The sequence below is a fragment of the Paracoccidioides brasiliensis genome, assembly GCF_000150735.1.
Source record: "Paracoccidioides brasiliensis Pb18 unplaced genomic scaffold supercont2.10, whole genome shotgun sequence".
NCBI classification, from domain to species: Eukaryota; Fungi; Ascomycota; class Eurotiomycetes; order Onygenales; family Ajellomycetaceae; genus Paracoccidioides; species Paracoccidioides brasiliensis.
The window spans coordinates 597,627-619,017 of record NW_011371367.1 but is presented as its reverse complement, the minus strand read 5'-3'; the positions used below and the strand labels follow the sequence as shown (position 1 = coordinate 619,017).

The window sequence follows — 21,391 nt, the reverse complement described above, 5'->3', positions numbered from 1 at the left end:
TGATGCCCTGTACCTTCTTGCAGACTCCAAAATCTCCAGGCCGCTGGATCGCTAGACCGGACCGCAGCACGGGATGGGTGGGTTGGTTTGGTGGACAGAAAATAGAATACACCCCGTATGCGTTTCGAAATCTGTCCAGATATCTTTAGGATGCATTCCCATATCTGGATGTTGACTGGAGCGCAATGATCTGGCATGAACCTCAACATATCTGGAACAGCTAAGGAATACCTACATGACGCAGGAGCGAGAAAACACAATAAGAAAAGAATACCCATCCATCCATCAATCTGGATCATGGACAGGGTGGATCATGGGATTGCCCAATCTCCGCGCCAGAAAGGGCAAAAGCGTCTCTCCCCATTTGTTTTCTGCCGTATCAAATGGGATGTCCAATAGTTATCCAATGATGCATGATTCAACCTTGCTGAGTCCTCCCCCCCAGAACAACCACACACCCCCAGAAGCTAGGCAAGGATGGGCGATCACGCCGGTTATTGGGCCGCAAGAATGGCTAAAGAGGCTAAAATAGATTGCCAAGAGGAACATGAGAAGAGATGAGAAATGGATGAATGGAGCCAAAAAGCAAAAAGCAGCATCATCAGAGTTGTTAAACTTGGAAGAAACCCATCATATCCGTTATGACCTCCAAGATCTCCTCTAAGTGAATAGGTAATCCGCGACCAAGGGAGGCTAATTAGTCGAATTCTTCGCACGAAGCAAGTTACATGCTTGCACCGTATTGGGCATCCAACCAACCAACCGACACCCACCCCCATCCCTCCGCAGCCCAGCCAGTCATCGAAAAGAGCGGGAAATGAGAGAGGACAAGCCAGCAGACCTTCAATCTTCCTGTCTTTTTTCAGCTGCTCCCGGAAACCATGAGCCGGGTAAACAAACTGTGCAATCAACGGTCTTTCAAGCTGGGGTTTAAGCAGCAGAGAGGAGCTCTATCAACATTTGGATGGTTCCCGTTGCTGCATCTATGCATACAACCGGACCCCCATCTCATCCCATCCCATCTCCATCCACTGAGGTGTTGGCCTGTAGAGGAAGATGTTGAGTCATAGCATTGACGACAGCATTCAAAATCCTGCACTTTTTATTTTTATCATCCCAGAGACACTCCGTAGCTTGTTTGGAATTCTGTGACCTGATTTAGTCTGGTTTTTTTTTTTTTTTTTTTTTTTTTTTTTTCTCACAACTCTGTTTTACAAAGTCCCCATACAAACAAGAGTCAAGAGCATTTCCCATAAATTGAGCAAATATTTTTAACTATTTTAGCTATGGTTGAGAGTGTTTCTGATCTATGGAAGTTTTAAACTTTTCCCAGGGTTGCAATCTGTTCCACACTCAAAAATATCTTCCGTGTTCTGTCCCACCACTCGCGAGCTCCTGTGCTGGCCCGTCTCTCCCTTTCCAGATATCATCCCCGTCGTCATTTTACCCTCCCATCCACCTATGCATCTCCCTGGCTCCAGTATGTCACAGAACCATACATTTTACGCCGCTTAGCTGACTACCTCCCCGTCTAATTCCGGGGGTCATTTTACTCACATTCTGTCAGAGCTTCTGGTTGATGTCATTCCCCTCCCCTCCTTAACTAGCGATCATGTCCATTCCATATTAATTCCTCTTCCATTGCAATTTTCCGTATTTGGGCAACCTTCCAAGGAGCAATCCCGCCGCATCCCGTCCGCCTATATGAATCTATGATATACAAACATAGACTTAAAACACTCTAACTTCACACATGCAGAACCCAGCTACTGTCCCATTTAGCCCCTCCATCCCCACTCCGGCCCCCAATCGATTCAGATCCATCCCCACCGGAATCACCCCCCCCCCCTCCACCACCTGTAATCCTGAACACACCTCGAAGGCTTGCGGCTTGCGGGGCTCAGATGGCTTTTCGCAACAAGGACACTAGTAAATAGGGCCAAGCTTACCGGGACTGAATGTCAAGCTATGTACCTACTTAACTATTTACGTTCAAGGGCTGGGAGGTAACTGCGGGTGCAATGAAAGGAACAGAAAAAAAAAATAAAAAAAATAAAAAAATCTTCAAATCAACGAATCCGCCAACCCCTCCTTAACACCCCTTCCACCATCCCATCCCTCCCTTCCCTCCCCATCCTTGCCATGAAAACGGAGAAGAAAAGGATTCCTGACGCCCTCTCTCCCCAATTATCCTTGAAAACAAAGCTGAAAATGATGAAAATGTCTAATCCCAAAAGGGGAATCAAACCTGCAGCCACCATTTTGAAACGCCCCCAATGAACTCACGCGGCTGGCGAGACGTTGGAGATTTCTTCACTTCTCTTTTGGCCTGCCCCTGCCCCTGGCCATGGTTGATGTTGATGTTGGCATTACGTTTCTGTTGCCTCTCTGTTCCCAGTGATGAGATGCGGGTGTGATATGGGGTGAGATGAGATGAGATTATGAGATCCATGGATGAGAAGATATGCCCCTCCTTCCGCCGACTTCTCCCCATTCCCCGTGCTAACTATCGAAGGTAATAGGTATCCCTGGGTCAGGAGGAGCCTAAAACAGTGAGAGTCAAATCCTTTGAAAAAAAATGAGTAAAAAGAGAGAGAGAGAGAGGAAAGAGAGAAAAAGAAAGAAATCTCTAATAATATAATTATATTACCAAAGTAGTAAACATGAATTAAAAAAAAAAAAAAAATTCAAATTGTGTTTGTAGTTTTCGATTTCTTTTCTTGTGAGCTCTTATATTCAATGCTATTGCTATTCTTCCCCCCTTTTCATATTGTTAGTTACCTTTTAATTCTCCCTATCTTTTCAAAACCATCTAGCGGAGATAACTATGCAGCCAGGAGAGAATCCGAAGCATCTCAAAACGTTTCATTTCGATCAGAGGTCTAGAACATCCAGCAGGCTGCTCGTGTAATCTCCCTCGCATGATTTGCACCTACAAACCACAGCTGGATTAGCGAATGTTAGAGCATCTCACAGCTGTTGGGAAACAGTAATGTATGAGGATGTTTACCACGAGGAGAAAAGTTCAGTGACTCTGCGGCGGGAATAAGAATGAAAACGAAGGTATATTGTTCTTTTACAGTATATAAATATATATGCAAACAAGATATTGGGTTTTTGCCGTTCACCGTTCACCACCGATCTTCGTATGAGAAATAGGAGACAAGATGATGGCCGCATTATATTATATTGACAAGCTCTGTTGTTTAATTTTCCTTTGATTCCTTTCAATGGCTTATACTTGTACTTGACTGATTCGTCCGTGAAATTCCATAATCCAGATTCTTCTATTCTATATGTGCACCTAGCTCTCGAAGGGGAATACAACAACAGCGTTTGGAATTGGACGGAACAAATAAATACTCTCAGGGATTGGTAGAAAAAACAAAAAAAACGCTGTAGCGGGGCAAGTAGCAGAAGTGACGCTTTTGTAGGCCTTCGCCCCCTGCTCTGCCTATTGGCGAGATTTTCGAAACTCTTGATTGAGAAAAAAAAAAAAAATTAGAGCCAAAACGGGAATCAATCGGAAATAAAGTAATAAGAACGGAAGTGAAACAAGTCGGTTACATTCTGACATATATCAATTAGCAAGAAAGCCATCAATGGCACACAAAAAGGAAGAGGGGGAACAAAGGGGAAACAAATATATATATAAAAAGGCTCACCGGTCAACCGGATTCAACCCCAACAATCGCATCCCATTCGACAACACCTGTCTCGCACAATCATACATAGCCATGCGCGCCTTCTTTACCTCAGGCTCACTGCCAACAACCTTGAGCACATCATAGCCAGAACTGAGCACATGCGTCATTCGGAAAAGGTATGTAAGTATGGTAGTTGGTTCAAGAGTTTTGGTAGTGTTGAAGACTACGTCGGGCCAGACGGCGAGTAGGCGGATCAGGTCGATGGCGTGTGGCTCGGTGAGGAGGGAGAGGTTGGCGGTGGTTAGTTCGGAGGGGTCGACGTCGGCTTTGCGGGTCATGGAGCAGAGGCGTGCGTGGGCGTATTGGAGGTATGGGCCTGTGTCGCCTTCGAAGGATGTCATGACGTCTAGGTTGAATTCATAGCCATTGATTCTGGGTGTTTTGTTAGGGGTAATATTGCGGGGGTTGTTTAAGGGGGTGGGAAGGAGGAAAGGGGGAAGTTGGATATGTTGTGACAAAGATCTTCGACATACCGCTTGCCACTCATATCCTGGACCATCACAGACGTGATACCAAGAATATCAGCCGTCTTTTCGGGATCCTCAACCTGCTCGTACTTGGTAGCGTTCTTCTTCATAACCTCATGCATCTTCTCGCCAACATCCTTGAGGATATCGTTGAGGAACTTGACAGTACCCTTTCGGGTGCTCATGCCCCTAACCATACCGAAGTTAACATGTTGGCATCGGTCTGCTAGATCCTTCCGACCAACAAGCTCGGTGACTTTGAAAAGTTGCGCGAGATGGAGATCCTGCTGCGCAGCAACGACATAGATCATTTTATCAAAGTGGTATTCCTCGTCTCGCTCAATGATAGCCGCAATATCCCGAGTCAGATAGAGGGGCGTACCATCCTTTCGGATCACAATCGCTTTACCTAATTTCTTCGCGTCATGCTTCGCAAAGTCGACAATAACTGCGCCTTCAGAGTTTTCGGAAACTCCTGTCTTTTCCATGGCTTCGTAGGCCTTGGCTAGGCTTTCTGGCTTGACTTGTGATTCACCGGAGTAGCAATCGAAACCAATATTCAGGCGCGCATAGGTCTCCTTGTACTTTTCAATACTTAAGTCACGGAATCGTTGCCAGAGTGCAAGCGCCTTTTCATCACCGTCCTCCATGCTCTTGAAGTATCGACGGGCCATTTCATCATAACTAACATCAATTTTGGCCTGCAGCACTTTTTCCAGCACCGTGATGTCCTCATCCTTGTCTTTCTTGGCCTTAATCTGCTCTCGAAGTTCCTTAATAGGACCTTCCTGCTCCGCCACGTCTTTGTTGATCTTAACATAGACGTCGAACAGGTGGTTAATCGGATCTTTCACGAGCTCTTCCTCGTTTCCGTACTTCTCATATCCATTTGCTAGGAGACCATATTGTTTCCCCCAGTCACCTAGATAGTTCATCTTGATCACATCCCATCCCATAATCGTGTACAAGTTAGCCAAGAAGCCTCCGATGATCGTACTCCGCAGATGGCCCGCGTGGAACGGTTTCGCGATATTGGGAGACGAGAACTCGACGATGATTTTCTTCTTGCCCTTTGAAGGGTCAGTAGGGTCTCGAAGACCAACGTTCGCATTCGAGCCATATGTCGCCCTGTTCTCTTGAATGGCTTTAATAACGGTCTTTGTGAGGGGCTCCGGCTTGAAGAAGAACTGAATATGCGTGCCCACCGCAATGGGCGTGTTGATGAGGTCGGAGGGGGTAAGATTTTCGAGGATCTGCGCAACAACTTCTGGTGGCTTCTTGCCTTTGATTTGTAGAGCTGGGGCCTATTAGGTGAATATTTTTGTTCACAATTAGCATTGTAGTCCTGGACCCTAAAAAAAAAAAAAAAAAAAAAAAAAAAAAAAAAAAAAAAAAAAAAAAAAAAAAAAAAAAAAAAAAAAACCCGCGAATGTTCTATAAATATCATATTGCAAGAACATACAGCAAGAACCAAGTCACCCTTATCGAGAGAATTCGTCCATTGTAGCCTGGGGTAAACGGTCTGGGAATCTACTCCTAGCGCCTCTGCCACGAGCTCTGCGATATGCGCACGGTACCTATCGATGGGGTTGACGGAGGGGTAGCAATTAGGGTATTGCGAGACTTCATTCGTGGTGGAATGAATCGAAAGCTCCGCCACAGCGGGCACGGAATCCGTCGCCATGGCTGCACGGTAGTAGTATCGGTGATGTTTGCTTGGTGAAGGAGTTGTGGTGCGGGGTGTGCAGAAGAAGGAGAAGGGACAGCGTTTGAGGAGGGGTGTGCAGCGGTGGTATTGGGGTTGCTGCAATTGGAGCGACAATCGGGTTGGCTTCAGCACCAGGGTCAATTGTTGCTGATATATACACTTTGGAATAAGCAATGTGCTGCTGTAAACGTGTTGACGCATATATGCTGTGCTCTCCTCGTGTGTATATGTGGAGGGGAATTTTCCGAACTCAAGAGTTGGGTTTTCTCCCTCTTTTTATATGCAGCATATAACTAGCCATAGGAATTTCAGGGATTGAATTACTTAGTATGGGATCAAAGGCGGTGAGTGATTCAAGGAGGCAGAATGATCAACCACAAGATCTTATCAGATCAGATTAAAAAAATTGATCAGTTTGCAGACAATGTACGAAAAATATTGAACTGGGGAAGCGAAGAGATATGATATAGGAGCTTTCATAAAACTTGAGGTTGCTATTGGCAGCTAATTGGCCTAGTATTTATGTGTGTCCCTCTACGTCACTCTTGGGCTGTTGTTTTGCTGTGTTGCTGTGCTTGCTCCCAGACCACGTAATAAACAGGTCTATAAAATTGATTCTACAGTAACTCTATCTTTTAACAAGAACAAACACGGTAGGTCCAACTAGGAAGGTGGGAATTGTAAGAATAAATAATACAATCTTTGGGAATCACAACAGAACCATAATTCCTTCAATCAGGGTATATCGAATATATTCCATCGTTTCCAACAATCACGAACCGGGCCCCTAGAAGCAAAAGACCTGGTCATCCAGCTTGCTCACAAGCCCAGCCTTCTTGAATCCGAGAGACTCGGTGGCTTTCTTCATGGCACTGACCATAGGCGGGGGTCCGCAAATCAAAATTTTCGTATCGGGTGCGGGTGCGGGCAGTTTGGCCTGGAAAGTTGAAAGAAAATTAGTTAGACGCGATAAAGCTGGGGAATGCGTTCTAAAGAATCCAAAACTAGCCTTGATCATATCGGGAGTAACAAAGCCGACACCACCTTCCCAGCCCGCTGGAGGGTTGTTCAAGACGTAGTAGATGCGGAATCCATCGTCCTCCTTGGCAATCTGATCCAATTCTTCCCTAAGGAGGATGTCGTCCGGGTTAACGTTGGCAAAGATGAGATCAACCTGTGTAGTGTCATTGCCTCCATTCCGTTGTCGTCCTCGGATAATAGCCTTGATGATCTGAAGCATCGGGGTGATGCCCGTACCACCAGCGATCATACCAATCCTTTTAACCATATTGGGAGTGTAAACCATGGCACCCTTGGGACCCCGAACCTTCATGGTCTGCCCGATGCGCAAGCCAGCAAGGTGCTTAGAGATGTTCCCCTGAGGATATGCCTTGACGAGAAGGTCGAAGTAGCCGGTTTCCTGGTCAGAGGAAATGGGGGTATAGGATCGCATAATCTCCTTCGTCTGGCCTTCAATTGTCGCGGCGAGGGAAATGTGTTGGCCAATGGGTAAGCCGAGGATATCAGTGGGGCGCGGGAGGGCAAAGCGATAGATGGCGACATTGTGAGAGACAATGGTTTTCTCTTTCAAAACGAAGTTTTGGAATTCGTTAGGGTTGAGAACTTTCCTTTGTCCTGTACAGAAGAGAAAATGTAGGCGCTGTTAGATCTGCAATGGCTTTCCAACGGGCCCAACAAAACTTTGGAGATCGCAGGGTGGGAACAGGGGATATCTCACTGTTGCTAAACACCTGCCAGCCCGACAGTATCACCGCAAGAGCCGCCGCGTAAGAAAGCCATTCCTTCTTCACAATGGCAGTGCCGCAAATCAGAAGGGCGGAAGGGATATATATCCCATTGATGGCTTCGCTCGACATCCAGGGACTTGCCATCACACAATAGCGAAAGAAGTTAATATTTTGATTTAACAGATGAAGCAGGAGAGCAGGAAATCGAAAAGGATAAATATCTCACTTCATGACTGCTGGGCGCTCTCAGGGGCCAGAGCGAAGGGACTAGGACGGTGTTGTTGTTGTTGTTGTTGTAGAGAGAACAAACGGGGTTGAGGAAATTAAATATGGAGGGAGTGGGAGCTTACTCGAGGGAAGAAAACCGAAGAGCGAAGAAACTATCCGCGAACCATCAATTAGCGGTGGCGGACAACAGCATTATTAGGGGGCTGTTGGGAACGTGTAACTATGTCCTGAAGGCTATTTCCGCACGTACCGAATCAGCAGCTGTTCAGCATCCGGCAGACCCCATCGCATCTCGCGCTCCCCGAGGCTGACGTTTTCCAACGGTCATTGTTGTTATCTTGCCATCTCAGTTATCCATTCTTTCTTGCATGCCCCTGCATTCCCCTGCCATCATCATCCACGACCAAAGAAGTGCTAAGTAATTTAGAGCTAGCTATTTTTGTTCGCTCATTATATATCCTCGAGGGCTATGTCCATCAGATTCTCCCAAAGGGGATGGAGGATCTGGGCACAAACCATTGCTCTGTTACGGGATCTAATTTTTCCTACCCTTCCAAAAAACGGGTTGTAGGGCTGATACAAAAACAACCCTGGACTAAAGCATCAGCCGCAATAACAGATCACTTCCTCTGTGGACCCTCCGCCTTCAACCTCTAGATGCAAATAAACCTTGCTCGACCTTTCAGACCTTGCGGATTCAGTGATTCCAACAGGTCCAATATCTCTTCATTCTCACGATATCCTCAATAGCTTTTGATTGTAAAGGCTATCAGAATCAGAGAGTTAGTCATGCCCACAAATGTATCCATGTTCAGCCACGAAAAAGACCAGTTCGTACATGAACATGTTCCTTTCCAACGCCAAACCCACAACAAATGGCAATACCGCTTTGCCCTAGAGATATTTTTATTGTCTATCGCAGCTAATTCAAAACAGTTCTGAGACGGCTCATTCTATTTTTAGACCATGACGTTATTTATATTTGTTGGCCTCCTTTCAGTCCCGAGACCTACTTCAAAGCTCTGGGAAAGTTATAGGAGTGGTCCCCTCTTGCGAAAGCCTGACAAGAATCCGCCGCAGGACAAACCAGTCACTCCCTGACTTCGTTAATCGCAGTGCTTAGACCAGAGTACCTAGCGGTGAAAAGGATTCAATTGCCAGTCGTTGTGAATATTCTGATCTCCAAATTTTCTACAGAGTACACACATGCCTTCCTGGATATTCTATATGCAGCGAGGATTTTCCGAAATTCTCGTCACCACTTCAAAAACTGACAGAAACATGATGGTTAGCTACTCTGGAGCCTTCTGCCGCAGAGAGATGAAGTGTTTTGGTCATGCAAATTAGCAGGGACCTCCGAGGGAGAAAATTGAAGACGCGGGACCATATTGAAGTAAATATTAGAGGGCGGAGTTTTTAGTAGCCAGAATCTACTGCACTGCAAAAGATTGCGTCTAAAAGACATTTCTAACGGAGCGGATTCTGTATATGGACTTGGTAGACAAAATAGTGAAACATGAGAAGAAATAGCAATCGAGACAGATACAGAAAGAAACCCCATTGGAAAATGGGCAAGGGATGGCAAAATACCATCATTTCTGATGAATGTAGATTGATTGATGAAAGAAAGGGCAGTGGATCATTCAATATCTCCAGTGCAACACCTCTATACCCAGACAAGATCAGTTCTATCTTTTAAAGAGATGTTGTTTGACTCTGAAAGTTGCTTCGAGTTGATTAAACAAATTAAGGTTGAGCCCAGAGCTAACTTTAATTTTAAAGAGGTCACTAACCGCAATGGGAAACGTGACCAAAAGTTAACTGTTAGACGTTGCTGACTAAATCTCGACAAGAGCGGGTTCCATAGTTATGACAGCCACTATTGATAATTAGCAGATGTTCTGCCCACGCCTCGAAGTCCTAGGCACGCATGAACGCATCTAGAAAATATGGGAGATCCTCAACGGCTCGTTAATCAAGCGTCTCTCCCTTTCAATCTTACAGATGTGGATCGCAAAGTCCTTTCACAAACGGATGATGAATTCGTCTTCCACGACTGGGCCGACCTCAAGAACATCATAGGTCCGTAAACCGCCACTTACCACAGTAGAAATGTCCAAACTCCGGAACGAACTCCGTATCACTGACTCAAAGAACAGCGGCAAATAACCTCGAGGTATTCAGACGGAAACCCAGTGACCTATTGCGTTACATCGCCTGGACAAACGATGTCAAGGCGCAGTACGGGTCGATAACAAACTACATCTGCAAAGAGCGGCTGCACTGGCCCCTTGATCCCTCCAAGGATCCAACCTCCCAGTGCCGGAATCCGATTCCTTTCGCTGATCCCAGTGACTTCAAGATCCTGCGGAATGACTGGCCCTACGGCCTTACCCCAGATGTCACGCATCTGGTCGTGTGGCTGAAAAACAGCATCCCCGTCAACGCAGAAAATGGCGATTTGACTTCTGAATCTCGTGCGCTCATTGACAGATTTATCAGACAGTCATTTATCGCGAGGCTCGAGAAGCTCTTCCCCGATGCGGAAGATAGGGTTATGTGGTTCAAGAACTGGACGGCGCTTCAGAGCGTGAGGTCAGTTGAACATGTCCATGTTCTTGTCCGAGATGTCCCCGATGAGATTATTGTTGAGTGGACTGGGGAGAGCAGGAGGAGTTAGGATGGATGGCTCAAATTTTGGACGATGGACCTGGTGTCATCGCGTAGTGCGTGATAAAAGTCACGGTCTGGGGTGTTTTGGGATAACTTGGCTGTTTAGACGTCTCAGTTAATATTTTCTCGGGATTTTTTTTTTTTCTTTTTTCGATTTTTGTATCATTTGTTTGCCCTGAGAAAAACTTAGGGATAGAGTCTCCGGCCGTAATAGATGATAATCATGCTTTTCGGTAATGGGGCAAAAGCTTAGATACGGTGTGCCATCTAGAAGATACTCTCTTGCTTCCGGAGCGATCATAGCACTCAAAACTAGATGTTAAGGGGAAAGGTGGGGGTACCACACATCCCTATTCGAAAACTCTGCGAATGTGCCATAGACGACGGTTCATGGGACGTATTCACTCCACGATCACTTTGGAGAACAGTGGGGTGGGTGGGAGGTGGGAATATTAAAGCACATTTAAAGCGCATTCCAAGTCAATTCGATTCAACTAGATATTATCGAAAAATAAATTACATGAAAAGGGGTTTGGGTCTGCGCCTAACAAATTGACATAGTACTAACGAGACAGTAAAATTTGTTCCATAACAGAGCAACCACAACCGATAATTTGGAAAATCCGCTATGAGGTTTTAAACCGAAGGATGATATAACGAAAAACTTAGTACATAAATAGAGAGACAGAATAAAAGAATAGAATCAAAGATAAAAGGCAAATACCGCATCGCAACCGTAAAAACAAAAGATCCCCACAGCCAGAACTCCAAGTCATCGGCAAAACAAGAACAACAAGAATATATATTGGGGCAGCAACAGGGGGTAATAGACGACAGATGACACTCAACGGGAAGAGAAAGCCGTCCGTCTAGGTCTTCTGCTCCTCCACGAACTTCAGCGCCTCCTCCCTCGACACCACGTCAATGGTGCTAGCCTTGTTGCGGAAACTGACACCATAGCACTTCTTCGCAACAAGCAACATCTCCGGCCTGAACGTCGTGCAAATAAATTGACCATTGGTCTCCTCTGAAATAGACTTAAGCATTTGCGCGACGGCAGTTCGGTACTGCGCGTCTAGATTTGCGTCGATTTCATCAAACAGATAAAAGGGGGCTGGGTCGCACGCTTGGATGGCGAAGACGAGAGCTAGCGCGCAGAGGCCTAATGTTTTGCTCGTAGTGTTAGAAATCAATTTCGCTGGTGTGTTCAACTCAAAATGATATATATGTTCGGTAGGGGAGTGTCCCATTCCATCATCACTTACTCTTCTGTCCACCGCTGAGTTGTTGGATGCGTTGCTGCTCGTCGTGCTTGCTATTGAAACTAACACTGATACCAACACCAACGTAGTTCTCTACGCTGTTTCGTGCCTCTTCCTCGTCAGAGCCAAGTTCATCCGCCTGCCGAGCCGCATGATCAGTCTTCCGCTGGATGATCAAACGACCTCGACCCGCAGGCACCAGTTTCTCGAAAATCTGGGCGAACTCCCTTGACACTTGCTTGAAGGTCAGCTCGATGGCGGCGTCCTTCCGATGGTCCAAGACCGTGATCAACTCTTCGATTGATTTTTGAGAGGAATCAAGCTCCTCCCGTCTCTTTGTTAGCGTTTCTCGCTGTTTCGTAAAACCATTATGCTGCTCGAACGCTTGCTTGTTGACATGGGAGAACTTCTTCAGAGCTTCGTTGACTTTATGCAGTCGTTTGACCACGGTATTGGAATCGGTGTTCTTGAATTTCGTAAAGGCGTCGTCGGGGAGAACTCCAAGATCGCGGATGTTAGCGCTGCATTCGGCCGCTTGTTTCGCCAGGGCCGCTTTTTTCTGCATATTCTTTTCCATTCGTCGTTGGTGCTTTTCAATAGATCTGGCTAGATCTTCCAAGTCTCGTTTGATATCAGATTTGCGCTGTTCTAATTGGGCCATTTCAGCTGATCCCTTCTCCACTGACTCTTCTAGTTTCTTGAGACGACGATCGAGAGTGTTGAGAGATTTGGTCAGTCGCTCGAGTTCTCGTTGGCTTTCCTTGAGAGTTCCGTGTGTAATTTCCTCACCAGAATCGAACTCATGGCCGATCAGCTGCTCTAACTTGGGATGTAAGTTCTCGCGGAGTTCGACTTCAATCACTGACTTGCTTGCTTCGAGCTCACTGCGACTGCTAGATAATTCTGAATGCTGGCTTCTGAGCTCTTGCACAGTTGAATTTAGAGATTCAAGCTTCGCTTCTTCCGCATTTGTTAAAGCTTTCTCAAAATGAGTAGACAGCTCTTCCTCGTGCGCAGAAATCAGATCTGTTAATGCCTTAACATTGGCCTCCATGTTTCGGAGAGCTCGCGACTTTGCCTCTAAATTATCGGTCTTATTTTGAAGCATATCACGCTTGCTTTTAATCTCTTGACGGAGAGGGATGTTGCTGCCTTGGAATTGCTGCCTCCGCTGTTCAAGCTTCTGCAACTCTCCCACGGCTTTGGTGATCAACTGATCCATCTTTTCAAGTTCCCGTCTAATTTCGGTACCACGATTCCGTTTGGATTCAACCTCATCCCGCCATTTGGTAACAGCCTTAAGAGCTTCAAGACGAGATTGGCGGGAGTCGTGGAAACCACCAGTCAACGCACCGCGTTTGTCTGACCGATCGCCTTCCGGTGTAATAGCATTGACTCCATGACTTCGAGCGTATTGAGATGCGATTTGAAGGTTAGGACAAATTATAGTTTTGCCGAAAACTTGCTGAAAAGCTTTTTCATATTCAGAATCGTACACCAGCTTCTCAATCATTGGTATGGTATCACTGGCCCGCGGAACATTTGCGGGTCTGGGCTTGAGTCGGTTCAGCGGCATAAATGTAACTCTTCCCAACTTTTCTTTCTGTAATACTTCCAGCACTTTTGTAGCAGTTTCATCCGTATCGACGACATAATGGAAAAGACTCTGGCCAGCGGTAACCTCGACAGCGGTGCGATACCTTTCATTAACCTCGAGAAGTTCAGCAACTGTGCCATAGACCCCTTCGAGATTTAGTTGCCGTTTAATCCGACGGACAGCGGCGAGGCCGCGGCTGGTATTATGATCCATCATATGAGAAAGGTTCCGTTCCGCACGATCCAACTCTTGCGAGGCATTGGATATGATAGAATCGAGCCTTGCCTCTTCTCTCCATAATTCCCTTTTTGTCTTGTTAGCGCATATACTAGAAATACTGTGGGGAGTGAAAAGAGGAAACCTGAAACTTACTTTCTTTGGTCCATTAGTCGGTCTCTTTCATCCTTCGCCCCCTGCACCTCTTGTTCCATAGATTGGATGGCGTCCCCCCGGCCATCAAGCTGCTTACGCAATCTTTCAGCCTCAGGTTCCAGAAGAGCTATATCATTCTCAAGCTCCCTGATTTCTTCTTCTGTTTGCATCCTGACAGCCTTGACCGTTGAGAGTGACGTATATGTATCCTGGATTTCACGTTGAAGCCATTTATCACGCTCAGATTTGTTTCTAAATTTTGAATTACGGCCTTGCTTTGCGTATAGACGTTGTCGCGCCGTTTCAGCTTCGTCCAACTTCGCTTTCACAGCTTCCTCCTCCTTTTTTTTAGCTTCGAATTGCGGAAGAATCTGGCTGAGCTCCTTCTCACGCCCCTTTATAGCTGATTGGACGGCTTTCAAATTTGCCTCGCGTCGAGCCTTAGCTTGTTGGACAGCTGATTGTCCCTCTGAAAGAGACTTGGCTTGTAGTTCAGTTTGTGCCAGAGCTCGCGATATGTCGCGACGATCCTCCTCCATCTGGACCTTTTCCATCTTCAGTAGCTCTATTGACTGTTTTAGTTCCGAAATCTCAGCATCTATCTGTGCAATGTCATTTTCGCCCTGGATGAATCGGTTGCGGTTGGCATCTGTGTCCTCCACTCCCGTCTGGCGGTGCCATTCAATGTTTTCGAGAGCAGCTGCGATTTCTGCCTGCTCACGGGAATAAATTGTATATTCAAGACATCGCCGTTCCCTATCCTTCTCTTGATAGTTCTTAAGTTCGTCCTTTTCTTCTTCTAGTTCTGCAAGCCGCTCATTAATATAGTCCAGCGATTCGTCGATCTTCGCCCTCTTATTATCTGTTTCGTTCATGATCTTCAATGATTCTGTCCGACGCGCCTCGTATACCTGTGTGCCAGCGACTTCTTTGAGGAGAACCAAGCGCTCCGAATCTTTCATATTTGTTAAGGTCGTGACACGACCCTGGGGAACGATGTAGTAAGGATTTGATCGCGAGAAACCGGCAGATTCGAGTAAATTCATCACATCAGCCTTGGTCGCGTTTTTGCGATCCAGAGTGTATTCATCCTTCTTTGTCCCGATAGTCCGTCGTAGTATCAGTTCTTTCTTGCCTGTGGGGAATCGTTCGTCGGAGTTATCGAAAATGATTTCAACGTAGGCCGACATCACCGCGGACCCAGAGCCCTCCTACGTAGCGTCAGTCAACACAGCTCTGAATTGATCCCATCGACTTAATCTTGCGTACATGTAATAGCGCCTGCCGTTCCTCTCTCCCCATATGTGTGTATGCATCGCTAAGAACGAATCTAATCGCCGCGAAGAAGTTACTCTTCCCCGATCCATTGCGTCCGACGATGACATTGTGTTTTGGGGAAAAGGGTTCGATCACTGTTTGATCTTTGTAGCTATACAGTTCACATAGAAGCCTCAGTTAATAGCCTCACCACAGTCAATAACGCGTCCTGTTCCTTACCTCTTAAACCCCTGGATGATGATCTGTTTGATATACATTTTGGGCCTGAGAGGATCGAGACCCCACAGCGTGAGAGGGGTTGGGGGGGGGAAAGCCTAATAGCTTTGCGGAATCACTATGCGACTCGTGTGCTGCAAAGAAATGAACCGTAGCGATGATGAGAGTTGAGAGCTTTGTCCCAAGTTGCAGGGGTGTTGAAGAGAGATAGATCCTTTTCACATCCGATGCATTATAAAACGCGTAGTAGTTCGAGTCAAGTCGGGATTTGGCTGGACGCGTTCCCGATTAGGCATTACTTAGGGCTTTGCAGAGGTGGAACCGGACTAATAATTTAGCGTCATAACAAAAATTTATACGTCACACTTCAGCAGTTTTTTAGCTGATTGAAGCGGCATAAATTCATATTCAGGAGGGCTAGAGGAATTTGGTTGAATCAAAGAACAATCAGAAGTAGATCTTTTCAGCTGTTTTGTCCTCTAATTATGGCTGCGGAAGCTAAGGTCACACTCCCCACTGGGAATGATCCTACCCTTTCTTTGGAGCAAAACGCCTTAACGTATAACAACGCCGCAGAGGAACAAACCCCGCCAGAATCTTCTGCCCAGGACGAAACGGATGATGACTACTACGATGATATCTTTGCGGATGAGGATCTTGGCGAAGATGATTTCATGTTCTCCAACCCCTCAGATCTTACACAATCTTACAACAGACAGCGTCGACTGAAAGGAGTATTATCAAATCCAAATGCCCCTCTATCAACATATCCCAAAAGCAACCCCCAGAAACCAACGGTGAACACACAAGCCAATGTCGACGATCAGATCTCCTCTCTCGCGCGACATGCGTCAAAGATACGTCTCGATAACCTCCAGTCAGGCCTGGGGGGGAAGGGAAACAGGGGGATGGACAAAAGTGACCGTGCAACATCAGAGCAGGTGCTCGATCCCAGAACCCGGATGATCCTTCTACAGATGATCAACAGGAATGTGGTATCTGAAGTCAACGGGTGTCTTTCCACGGGCAAAGAAGCCAATGTCTACCACTCCGTGTCTTATCCAGAAGACGGCGGCGAGCCACTCCAACGGGCCATTAAAGTCTACAAGACTAGCATCTTGGTTTTCAAGGACAGAGACAAGTACGTCACCGGGGAGTTTAGGTTTAGGCAAGGATATAATAAATCCAACAACCGGGCGATGGTGAAAGTATGGGCAGAAAAAGAGATGCGAAATCTCAAACGTCTCTACAACGCAGGAATCCCATGCCCAGAACCCATCTACCTTCGACTTCACGTCTTAGCCATGAGCTTTCTGGGAAACTCTAAGGGGTTCGCAGCCCCGCGATTAAAGGACGTGGAGCTTCCCGGACCAAACCCTGAAGAGCAGTGGCGAGCCCACTACATCGAACTCCTAGGCTATATGCGCACAATGTATCAGGAATGTCGATTAGTGCACGCAGATCTAAGCGAGTACAATATCCTCTACCACAAAAGTAAACTCTACATCATCGACGTCAGCCAGAGCGTTGAACATGACCACCCCCGCAGCTTGGAGTTCCTCCGCATGGATATCAAGAACGTCACAGACTTTTTCCGACGAAAAGGAATACACACTCTTTCAGAGAGAGTTGTATATGGATTTATAACAGCTGCCGACGGACCAAAAGCTACCCCCGGATCCAGCGAGATGGCAGATGCGGTGGAGAAATTGTTCGCATCGAAGGATGCAGGCGAGGAGAAAGGTGATGCCAGTGCGAATAGCGACGAAGTCGACGCTGCAGTTTTCCGGCAGCAATATATTCCCCAGACTCTCGAGCAGGTGTACGATGTCGAGCGTGACGTGGAGAAGCTTTGCCAGGGGCAGGGGCAGGACTTGGTATATCGTGAATTATTGGCGCATGAGGGTGATACGACTGCCACTACCAGTCCATCCCACGGTGTTGTTGGTGATGGAGAAGCAGACGAGGAGGGGTCAGATGAATCTGGCAGTGTTTCTCCATCGGATGGAGGCTCGGAAGCGGGTTCTCAGGCTGACGAGAAGGATCCATTCGCTAAGAAACCTCCGCGGGGAAAGCGGTTTGTGGACAGAGATGCCAAGAGAGATCATAAACGGCTTGTGAAGGAGGAGAAGCGTGAGCAGCGGACGAAGAAAATGCCGAAGCATGTTAAGAAGAAGCTCATCAATGCGTCGAAGAGGAAGTAGTCGTGTTTAGTCACGTTGTTTTATTGGCTAGCTTCTATTTCTATTTTGTGTTTTATTTTCTAAAATGGCTGGATAGCTCATCAGGGAATAATACATGATAAGTGATAGCATGAATATGACGCATAAACTATGAAGAGGGAGACTTAAGATCCATTCATTGCCCCTAAAAAAAACCTTTTCACATATCGATAGTGAGATAGTGAGAATGGGAAGGAATATAAAATCAAGCATGTAGCACTGCTTCCAGCACAGTAACTGATCAAGCTAATGGATGCTGGAATCTATCCTATCACAATAGGGGACAGGTACTCAACAAGTCATCAAGTTTTTCTCAGATAAAATTTACCTGTAATGAAAAATTTCTCTACAATTAGCATTTGTCCACATTCATCATAACCCATCAGAGCTCTCTTTGATCCTCATTCTCTCCCCCACAAAAATCCAAACAATACTTTAGCCATCGCATCCATTCCACATCGCATGTCAATTTCTCCCAGGTACCACAGACTACAACCACGCCAAAATCAGGATTAAATACACTATGGGTTTCCAATGAAAAGAAACATAGGTATAATAATCCATGCGAAGACGTATATGGTTATAGTGGGTTCTGACCTCAGTTCTCTTGAGCAGAAAATGACATGAGAAGCGAGAGACGAAGAGATTTCCATGGTAATTGCAGCTTCGTGAGAGGGTTGGAAACCATTATCATATATGGCAGTGGCATTTGTTTGAGCATCATCATCTGGGTTTTTCTAGATTGAGGTTGGATTGCATATAGGCAGTGTGGCCAAGGCGGAAAGAGTTAAAGGGTGGAGTGTGAAGGTGTAGGAAGCGTCATGATGTTAGAAAGAAGAGAATTGATGCACACGCCCATGAATAAGTAATCTGATAATTACTTAGATGCAAGGAAGGATAGAATACGACACTGGCTAAATTCGCCAGGGGAACCTCGGCCGCCATAATATCGCAATGTAATATTTATATAATACATGCTCGACATCGAATACGCCAGATATCCCAGGCCGCTTGCAATATTTTTCAATGCTCGCCAAAAAAAAAAAGCATCAAGTCATGACTGCAAGAGCTTCAGGCCCTTTGCTCGTGTCCTCAATCGTGTAACCGCTTGTTGCACGACATGCTTGGGCAACTGTGGTATGCTGTCATCGCAGCCACCAGATTCATCATCATTCTCGCCAGCAATAACGGTGGCATCGTCCTGCCCGGAAGCAGTAGGCTTATCATCAGCCGTATCACCACCAGCACCTTCAACCCCATCCAGTGCCTCATCGCCCCCAATTCCTTGCTGCTCTCCAGACATGCGCATAATTTCCGCATTATCCAGTTTCACGCCAGGCAACCACGTAAACTCGACTCTAGCAGGACATCTTCCGAGTCCGGGCCATATATCCGACGGCAAATAGTCGCCATACTCCGTCCTAAACATCTCGCGAGCATGCACGTCGTCTTCGAATAACTTATCGAGTTCCCGTCTAGTTTCCTTGAGCACCTTGCCAACAGCAGCGCGGACGGCTTTGCGTCGTGTAACCTCCATGATCAGCCTGTCGTAGGCATCCAGGAAACCCGCGTATAGGTTCCGTAGATCAGCCAGCTCGGCCATGCTTGCCTGAATATTCTCGTGCTCCTCCTTCCAGACACGCGCGAAGGCATGTGCCTGGGAGATGTAGTCCGTTAACTGTGACGAGGCAACCTTCGATAGACTGTAGAAGACATCTGTCGTTGACATGTAGATGGCGTTGACAGCGTTGCATTGTTCTAGAACTTGTTCAAGAGTTGATTCCATCTCAGCAATGCGGTCTTGAATTTCTAGCACAACGTCTTCGGCCTCAGATGCGTCCTTTGTTAGCACGTTTATCATTTCTTGATATTCCTCCTTTGTGATTGGTTCGGGAGGCGCCAGGAGGTTGCCACTGTCATTCAAGTCTTGGGTTTTGTGTCCAACGCTGACTATGCCGACTCCAGTTGGCAGGTCGCCTGTGATAGAGCGAGCAGCGGCACCACCACCTTCCGTGTGCTTTACTGCCGTTACACAGAGATCGAAATGCCGGACCAAGGATTCAAGGAGGTCAGCCATTCCCCTGGCATGCGCCTCCAAGGAACGCAGGAGTTCCGGAACAAGCAATGGGGATGGAATGCTGAGTCGTGATGCAGAGGGCGATGATGATGATAATGAGGATGAGGAGCCCAGGCGCTTTCTAACCACATCACGATACTTCCCCAACGCCTGGTGGATTGAGTGAATGTCAATGTCGAAAGCACGGTTCGACCGATCTAGTGCGGCTTGTGCGGCATTGGTATTGTCAATCGAAGCCTTTAGCAGGGACTGAAGGTCCTCCACGCCGCGATCATCGACAAAATCATAGAGCGTCTTTGGTTCCTCCCCTGGAGGTCTGAACTCAGCCTCTACCGTCGTGTCGCGTAGCATGTCCAACGTCTCAGTGAGCCGTGCATCAACGTTGTCCATTTCTTTCAGTGCAGCTGCAAATTCCGAGCGACCGCGATGGGCCACCCGCTCAACCTCAGTTCTTACGCCATACAACAGTTTGAGCTGCTCGTATAAACCCCGACGGAGAAAGCTGGTGCGTGAAGATACTATAACGCTCTCTTCCAGAGCAGCACGGGCTCTGGTGACGATTTCATTGGCTCGCCAGACATGGTGAATAGACGAAAGAGAGCGCTTTGCAGCCACAAGATGTGAAACCAGGACTTCCAAATCGGGCTGCTGTGATGAAATACTCGCTTCCGTGTCCTCCGTCTGGTCAGGCCCCAAATGGGCAAGGTATGAAGATTGCGGCACCATGATGCAATATTATGTTGGGAGGAGAGAAAGTTGCTTTTGCAGTTGCCACACCTCTCCCAGGCTCTGGTGCACCTGGTTTCCAACTAAGCCAATTTTTGTGATGCCTTTTTTTTAATAAAAAAAAATTATGATTTTTTTATTCTTTTTTATTTTATTATGTTCATTTATTTTTTTTTGTCACTGTCTGGACTGTTTGGGCCTGTTTGGGCCTGTTTGGCAGGTGCCGGCGGCAATATCTCTTTATGAATAATATAGACTGGCCTCTGCCTGATCGTGGGAGTGCAGCGATGCCATCATCCTGTGCAGATATGAGCATACATCCCGTATTCCAGCTGGATTCCTGTGCATTTTAATAAGCTTTTTGACCCGGAATCAGGTAGCATAGCATAGAATCAAGGAGCAAGAGTGCGAATCACAGGTGAGAAAATCAGACTGCATCCATACGAAGTCTGTGGGGACAGAGGTGCCAATGCAAAATTTCCACTTGAGTCCCGCAAAATGATGGGCGCTAGAGAAAGACGGGGATGGTGGGCTGTGGATGCATGCTCCACAAAAACACAACAGTCAACCCCTTCATGGGTCAGATGACGCGATGGCAGGAGATGATAATAATAATAATAATAAGAAGAAGAAGAAGAATAATAATAATAATAGCTGTACGCGACATACCGAATGCAGTAATAATATAGCAATAATGATAGATATGGGTCTGCCAGATGCCGGAATAACCAGCTATAGTATATCTACCACCTGGGTATCTTCCGCTGGGCCAAGGATATGGTATATTTGCGAAACTGGACCTCCTGTGCGGATATCCCAAGGTGGTTGCAGCGGAAGTGGGAGCAGGGCAACCGAGAATGGAACAGAGCAGGGGGGGGAGAGGGGCTTCAAATTTAAGATTTGAAAGGGCAGGTGTTGCAAGTATTGCTGTGAGAGTGTGCTAGCGGCCAAGAGTGTGTGATATCACGCAATTCAGTACTCGGTGCGCTGCCCGGGTATTGACGCCCAATCCCATATCGTCCGTTGATATCGAAGGCGATGGACGATGGATCAAGTCGCTCGACGCTTGCAAAGAATGACGGGATCAGCTGAGATCATGTGACGCGCAGC

At 46.7% G+C, this 21,391-nt stretch overlaps 7 protein-coding genes across 7 annotated transcripts; 2 read left to right on the top strand and 5 right to left on the bottom strand.

The window, feature by feature from the left end:
- Positions 1–2,242: 2,242 nt before the first annotated feature.
- On the bottom strand, positions 2,243–2,452 carry PADG_07106 (uncharacterized protein; the record flags this gene model as incomplete). The annotated part of the gene is made up of 1 exon (XM_010764113.1): positions 2,243–2,452. One exon carries the CDS (start codon positions 2,450–2,452, stop codon positions 2,243–2,245), a length of 210 nt encoding a protein of 69 aa, XP_010762415.1.
- Positions 2,453–3,661: 1,209 nt separating this feature from the next.
- Positions 3,662–6,083, bottom strand: PADG_07105 (arginine-tRNA ligase; the record flags this gene model as incomplete). The annotated part of the gene is made up of 3 exons (XM_010764250.1): positions 3,662–4,079; positions 4,181–5,478; positions 5,637–6,083. 3 exons carry the CDS (start codon positions 6,081–6,083, stop codon positions 3,662–3,664), a joined length of 2,163 nt encoding a protein of 720 aa, XP_010762552.1.
- A 586-nt stretch (positions 6,084–6,669) lies between these two features.
- Positions 6,670–7,774, bottom strand: PADG_07104 (NADH-cytochrome b5 reductase 1; the record flags this gene model as incomplete). Its single annotated transcript, XM_010764112.1, has 2 exons — positions 6,670–7,517; positions 7,621–7,774. The coding sequence occupies 2 exons, from the start codon at positions 7,772–7,774 to the stop codon at positions 6,670–6,672; spliced, it is 1,002 nt and encodes a 333-aa protein (XP_010762414.1).
- A 2,033-nt stretch (positions 7,775–9,807) lies between these two features.
- PADG_07103 (uncharacterized protein) lies at positions 9,808–10,538 on the top strand (the record flags this gene model as incomplete). The annotated part of the gene is made up of 2 exons (XM_010764249.1): positions 9,808–9,940; positions 10,018–10,538. The coding sequence occupies 2 exons, from the start codon at positions 9,808–9,810 to the stop codon at positions 10,536–10,538; spliced, it is 654 nt and encodes a 217-aa protein (XP_010762551.1).
- An 862-nt stretch (positions 10,539–11,400) lies between these two features.
- On the bottom strand, positions 11,401–15,297 carry PADG_07102 (chromosome segregation protein sudA; the record flags this gene model as incomplete). The annotated part of the gene is made up of 5 exons (XM_010764248.1): positions 11,401–11,693; positions 11,797–13,694; positions 13,763–14,973; positions 15,032–15,191; positions 15,260–15,297. The coding sequence occupies 5 exons, from the start codon at positions 15,295–15,297 to the stop codon at positions 11,401–11,403; spliced, it is 3,600 nt and encodes a 1,199-aa protein (XP_010762550.1).
- A 444-nt stretch (positions 15,298–15,741) lies between these two features.
- On the top strand, positions 15,742–17,460 carry PADG_07101 (protein kinase RIO1; the record flags this gene model as incomplete). Its single annotated transcript, XM_010764247.1, has 1 exon — positions 15,742–17,460. The coding sequence occupies one exon, from the start codon at positions 15,742–15,744 to the stop codon at positions 17,458–17,460; it is 1,719 nt and encodes a 572-aa protein (XP_010762549.1).
- A 1,072-nt stretch (positions 17,461–18,532) lies between these two features.
- On the bottom strand, positions 18,533–20,281 carry PADG_07100 (uncharacterized protein; the record flags this gene model as incomplete). The annotated part of the gene is made up of 1 exon (XM_010764246.1): positions 18,533–20,281. The coding sequence occupies one exon, from the start codon at positions 20,279–20,281 to the stop codon at positions 18,533–18,535; it is 1,749 nt and encodes a 582-aa protein (XP_010762548.1).
- Between the last annotated feature and the right edge of the window lie 1,110 nt (positions 20,282–21,391).